General features: G+C 35.2%; 1 protein-coding gene across 1 annotated transcript; it reads left to right on the plus strand.

The window, feature by feature from the left end:
- Positions 1-413: 413 nt before the first annotated feature.
- On the plus strand, positions 414-1,364 carry LOC141519579 (olfactory receptor 10AG1-like). The gene has a single exon (XM_074231783.1). The coding sequence runs from the start codon at positions 414-416 to the stop codon at positions 1,362-1,364; it is 951 nt and encodes a 316-aa protein (XP_074087884.1).
- The last annotated feature ends 5,812 nt before the right edge of the window (positions 1,365-7,176 follow it).

Raw genomic sequence — 7,176 nt, forward strand, 5'->3', positions numbered from 1 at the left:
TTATTTCACACTAGTACATATATTTGACATCTGGGTTTATTTGTCAATTTTAATATGTCTAGGGTTTTACTTTATATCACATCTGATCTTCAATCATAGTCAATCAGTTGTTACTTTAAATTGAAAGTATAATACAGATTATGGGGCATTGGTATTATTATGGACCTTAAAAGAAAGGATAAAATTGCTGGATAGTTTTTTAATGTCAACACCATAAATATCATAGATAAACATGACCCAAGCAAGAAAGTGACAGAGAGTTAGGAGTTTAAAATATAAAAGATGAGTTGGAAAAAAAATGCAACTTAGCAAGAATTTAACTACACAACCTCATTTTTGCAGAAAAGGAGGCAGTCCTTGAATTCTGAAAAGAATTCTCTGTCCTGGATTCAGTACTTCGAGAGAAGAAATCAATGGAAATAAACATAGAAGTAAATCTCAGTCATTTGAATGAATTTACTCTTTTAGGGTTCTCTGATCATCCCAATCTTCAAGATATTCTTTTTGGTATTTTCTTAGTCATTTATTTAAATATTCTGATTGGAAATGGCCTCATTATTATAATTACTAAATCCGATGCAACTCTCCAAACACCCATGTATTTTTTTCTGGGAAATTTTGCCTTCCTGGAAATTTGCTATACATCTGCTGTTCTTCCTAGAATGCTGTCTGATCTTTGGACTCGGAACAAAAATATTTCTTTGCTGGCCTGTGCTGTGCAACTTTTCTTCTTTTTTGTTCTGGCAGCCACTGAAACTCTTCTCATGGCTGTGATGGCATATGACCGCTATGTGGCCATCTGTAAGCCACTCTATTATACTCTTATTATGAACCACAAGATGTGTATTCAGCTAGTGATTGCCTCCTGGATCAGTGGGGTGCCCATCTTAATAGGGCAGACCTACCAGGTATTTTCATTACCCTTCTGTAATTCTAATGTAATTAATCACATTTATTGTGATATGTCATCATTAATGATGCTGTCTTGTGGAGACACATTTTGGAATGAAGTCTCAGTCTATGCAGATACTGTTTTATTTGGCTTTTTTCCCTTTCTGTTGATAATTAGCTCCTATACAAGAATCTTCATTTCCATTCACAAGCTTCCAACAAAAATAGGAAGATCAAAAGCTTTTTCTACTTGCTCCTCCCACCTCATAGTCATGGGTTTATTTTATGGATCTGCTATTATTGCATATTTGCAACCAAAGGACAGTTACAGAACAGGAATAGAAAAAATTCTTTCTCTTTTCTACACAAGTTTAACTCCTTTGTTTAACCCACTGATTTACAGCCTTAGAAACAAGGATGTCATTATGGCAATGAAAAAATTATTTTCTAAATTAAGAGTTATGAGGGAATGACAGGAAATTATCTCTTAATATTTCCTCTCTACTTGTTCCATAATTTCTGCATCATGATGTTTTCTATTTCACCCTATGTGCCTTTGAAATTATCATGATTTTCATCTTCTCAATTCTTGAAAATCTATTTTATCATTCCAGGTATGACTACAATAGTACTTATGAGTTCCCTTATTTGATGTTTCAAGTATTATTATTAGAAAATTATCTTTCCTATGAATGTGATATGTCAAATTGAGGTAATTAGTTAACTTTATTAAACCAGCATCATCTGGTATATTAAATATAAACAGAAAACTGAGTTTATTTTGGGACTTTACCCAATTGTCAAGAAAAATGTTCAAATTTAACTTTGAGTTATTAGAAGGTTATATGATTTGTATTTATTCTTAATGATGGTCAAGAACAATGAAACAATTTTATATATTATCTCCTTTTTAATATCAGTGAAGTTTTACATCATTAGCTTGACATCATATACTTGATTCATCATAGTAATAAAAGTTTTTGACTTTACTTTTGGTAGTTCTTTGAGTGTAATTTATTGTAAATTTTATTTATATTTTATTTATGATTCTTCTTTCCTTCCTTTGAATTATTTCCCTATTTATCCCTGTTTTTCAATGGTTCTATAAAATCTTTCTGGAAAATGACACTGATACTTCAATTCATTTATAAATCACTAATTTTTAGACATTGTGCAAGTGATGGGCATTTGCTTTCTTTTCTCTTTCATCCTTGTGCATTTAGGTCATATGACTTATCACGTCACGTAATGATACAAAAGACTTCCGGATATTTTCATTGCCTCTAATACAATCTAATGCTCCTATTATTAGAATTTACACACACACACACACACACACACACACACACACACACACACACACACATATATAGTTTTTCACAACCTCAGTACATCCAAATTTTACAAAAATGTGACCATCTTATTTCTTATCACTTACTCAATTTGCCATGTATATTTGTTTATTTGTTATTCTCCATATATGATTTTTCACTGTTATATTTACATCCCCAGTCCTCAATTCAGTATATTATACTCACTGAATCCTTTCAAAAATAAGTTCATGTCGGGCTGGCTAGTTGGCACAGTGGATAAAACACCGGCTCTGGAGTCAGGTTCAAATTCGGTCTCAGACACTTAATAATTCCCTAGCTATGTGGCCTTGGGCAAGCCACGTAAGCCCATTTGCCTTGCAAAACCCCCAAAAAAACCCATAAAAAATTAACAAAAAAATAAGTTCATGTCATCTCCTTTTTAAGTCTTGAGTTTTCAAGTAATTTTCTATACTATAAATTGATATGAATTAACTTTCCCATACCTATATCAGTGATTATGTTACATTTCCCCATAAGGTTTCAGACAGCATAGCTCAAAGTTAAGAATGGATAGTATCATTTATAGGTGTGCTTTTTTGTTCAGTCATAATTTTATTATACCTCAAATTTCACACAATATCCTGTCTTATGCAACCCAGTCACAAACAGTTGGTCTTGAAAGCAGGGGAGGGGCATAATTTGACTATTATTTAGGTAGAACTATGAAAAGAAAATAGACATTTTTGGAAATGAATTCCTGATTTTCATCAAAGCAGAAATCTACACATCAAAAGTCCATGATTGGGATTAATTTTTGGAAGTCAGCATGTAATTAATTCCTCCCTTGGTAATAGCTGCTAACATAACTATTGAGAATATTGTTTGCTTTGGAAATAACCATTAGAATAGCTGAAATCTAGATACCTGAATCTGAGAATTTCAAGATTTATGATATCTTTATAAGATACTGATGTGAAGAAGAGTGAGCAAGGACACAATAGACTTGAAGTTTGTGTGAGACATACATATGACATATGTTTATATATGATAAATGTATATGTATATGAGTAATTTCCCTTTTTGCAAAGTCATGTGTACCAGTTATAGTAAGATAAGTTGTCCTATTGGCTTTCATATGCTAATTTACAGGTATAAGGATTCTTTGGAAGAATGTGAGGTACAGTCAATGTGGAACTTGATTTTTGGTATGGACTACTTCCTTGTACATACAAATAATGAAAAATACTATAAAATTCAAGACAGGAAAGTGATAATATCAGAGTGAATATTAAAGCATGCATTATTTTAAAACTTTTTTCTTGTTTGTGGGTATGTGTTTCCTTTTGTAACATGGCTACTATGTATTCATGTTTTGTAGGAATTCATTTGTGAAATCTTTATCATATTACTTGTTTTCTCAAGTTAGGGTACAGAATTGGAAAAATGATATAGGTAATTGGGAAATATTTAACAAATATTTGACAAAAGAAATAAAATCTATACATTTTTAACACCCTATCCTAAACTTATTAGGTATTTAACTCAAGAAATTTCACTAAATGAAGACATTTTTCAACTGCAAAATAAAGTCATAAGATTATATGAACTCTAAGCTATGTTCTTGTCATCAATTTATGAACCAATAATTCAATGAAATATTTCATATCAGTGAGGAGGAGGAGGTTTATGAATTTAAAGAGATTCAGTGCCAAGATTTTAATTAGATAAAGCATAATAACATTATTTTATTTAATGAAGAATTTTATTTATTGTAAGATTTACAAATTTACTCCTATTCTTGCTTCCCTCCCCCCACCCCCCACAGAGGTTAATGGTATGCATTGATATAAGTTGAATGTGATGAGAGAGAAATACAATCCTTAAGGAAGAAAAATAAAGTATAAGAGATAGAAAAATTACATATTAAGATAATGATTTCTTTTTTCTAAATTGAAGGTAATAGTCTTTGATCTTTGTTCAAACTCCACAATTCTTTCTCTGGATACTGATGGTATTCTCCATTGCTAATAGCCCAAAATTGTCCCTGATTGTTGCACTGATGGAATGAGCACATCCATCAAGGATGATGATCACCCTCCTGTTGCTGGCAGGGTGTACAATGTTTTTCTGGTTCTGTTCATCTTACTCAGCATCAGTTCATAAACATCCTTCCATGCTTCCCTGAATTCTCATCCCTCCTGGTTTTTTTTTTTTTTTTGGTTAATATGACTTTATTTATGCATTACTAAAATATTCTTGTTTAAGAGTAAACATAATACCCCTCCCCCACAAAAATATACAACTTCATGAGAAATAGAGTAAAAGAAAGAAAAAAAAAAATGTGTTTCATTCGGTGTTCTGATACCACCAGCTCTATCTTGGGTAGAATACATTCTTTATCCATCACAGTCCATCACAGAAGTTACTTCCATATTTTTCCACAGTTGCTGTTGCTAACCGAAATTCCCTCTATCCATTCTTCCCCACAACATATATTATATTTTCTCTCTCCTTTCACTCTGTCCCTCTTCTAAAATGAGCTGTAGGGTAGCTGAGTGGCACAGTGGAAAGAGCACTGGCCCTGGGGCCAAGAGGCTCCAAGTCCACATACCACCCCCAGAGACCTAGCAACCCACCAGCCCCATGGTCCCAGACAGGTCACCCAAACCCAGCACCTTGTAAAAAATACAAAAGGAATTGTGTTATATCTGACTATTCTCTCCTATGATCTACCCTCTCCTCAGTCACTCACATACCTGCCTTTCTCTTGTCCTTCTATTCTCCTTTTTAATCTAGATGTCTATATCATATTTAGCATGTATGCTATTTCCTCTCTGAACCATTTCTGATGAGAATGAAGGGTCCCTCATTCCCTCTTCTCTTCCCCCCTTCCATATCATTGCAAAAAACATCTTTTATATGAAATATCTTAGCCTATTTCACCTCTCCTTTCTCTTACCCCCAATACATTTCCCTTTGAGCCACTGACTCCATTTTTACAATATACTATATCTTAAAATTCAGCTCTCTCCTGTGATTCATCTATAAAAACTCCCTCTGCCTGCTCTATTAAATAAGAAGGTTCATATGAGTATTATCAGATTCATTTTTCTACACAGGAATACATGCAGTTCATCATCATCAAGTCCCTCATAATTTACCCTTCTCCTCCATTCTCTATGCTTAACCTAAATCCTGTACTAGAAGGTCAAACTTTCTGTTCAGCTCTGGTCATTGCAAAAGGAACATTTGAAAATCCCCTGTGTCACTGAAAGTCCATCTTTGCCCCTGGATGACAATGTTCAGTTTCGCTGGGCAGTTAACTCTCGGCTGCATTCCAAGTCCTTTTGCCTTCTGGAATATTATATTCCAAGCTCTTCGAGCCCTTAATGTAGTTGCTGCTAAGTTCTGTGTGATCCTAACTGCAGCTCCATGATAGTTGAATTGTGTTCGTCTGGCTCTTTGTAATATTTTCTCCTGACTTGGCAGTTCTGGAACTTGGTTATAACATTTCTGGGGGCTGTTTTTTTTGGATCTCTTTCTGGGGGAGATCAGTGGATTCTCTCAATTTTCATTTTGTCCTCTGCCTCTAGGGTATCAGGGCAATTCTCGTGTAAGAATTCTTTAAAAATGAGGTCAAGGCTCTTTTCCTGCTCATGACCCACAGGTTTACCAAAAATTTTCAAACTATCCCTCCTGAATCTGTTTTCCAGATCAGCTGCTCTTTCAAAGAGATGTTTCACATTTTCTTCTGATTTTTCATCCCCTGGTGTTGAAGTATTGTATCTTGATTTCTCATAAAGTCATAAGCTTCCCTTTGCTCCATTCTACATCCAAAAGATTTGTTTTCTTCATAGAGCTTTCTTATCAACTCCTCCAACAGGTGAATTCCTTTTTTAAAGCATTCTTCTCCTCAATAACTTTTTGAACTATTTTATTCATTTGACTTAAGCTGGTTTTAAATGTGTTATTTTCTTCAGCATTTTTGGATTTCCTTGACTAAGCTGCTGACTTCATTTTCATGTTTTTCCTGCATCTCTCTCATTTCTTTTCCCAATTTTCTTCTATCTCCCTTACTTGCCTTTCAAAACCTTTTTTGAGCTCTGTCATAGCCTGAGCCCAACCTCCATTTTTCTTGAAGACTTTAGATGCAAAAGCTTGTACTTCCTCATCTTCATATTGAGCATTTTGATCCTTCTTGGGATCATGGACAAAGTATTTGTTAAAGGTCTGGTTCCTTTTTTTCCTGCTCACTCATTTCTCCAGCCTGTGCCTGGTTTTGTGGTGCTTCCTGAGCTTTTGAGTTTTATTGGGACACTCCCACAAGGAACTCAGTGTGTGAGGCTCTGACTCCTCTCCTGGTCTGTGAATGACCACAAGCACACCCCTCTGCCATGGGGCTGAGGGGGGAAGATCCCTGTTATATGGGGGGCCCAGATTGTGATCAGGATATAAATGTGGTCCTCTTGCAGGGATCATGGCTGTACTGAATTCTCTGAATGCTGCCACCATGCTCAGGACCTGGGTTTCGCTCTCATTATGGCAGAGGTCTCCCTGCTGATCTTCCAAGATGTGCTTGGTTCTCCCTTGGGGTCAGGTTAAGAACCTGCTTCTGTTGCCATGACCCACGACTCCCAGGCATGCTGAGGCTGTTCCCAGGAGGCTGAAGTTCCTTCACTCTAGTAGGGGTTGCCCCTCTAACCCTGTGGAACTGAGTTTTTCCACTATTTTCCAGGTTACCTTGAGCTGGAGATTTTCCTCACCAAATCTTTCTGTGGGTTCTGCCTCTCAAAAATTTAGAGTCATAATTTTAAGATTTTCAAAATATTTTGGAGAAAGCACCTAGGAGAGACCTTCTCCTACCACCATCTCGCCTCTGCCCTCCATAATAACACTGTTATCTCAACAAGGGAATTGACATTTTTCTTGTACATTGTATTAATTTTCTACATTAGAAATCTATTATATGTAT

Source organism: Macrotis lagotis, chromosome 3 (assembly GCF_037893015.1).
Source record: "Macrotis lagotis isolate mMagLag1 chromosome 3, bilby.v1.9.chrom.fasta, whole genome shotgun sequence".
Classification (NCBI taxonomy): Eukaryota; Metazoa; Chordata; class Mammalia; order Peramelemorphia; family Peramelidae; genus Macrotis; species Macrotis lagotis.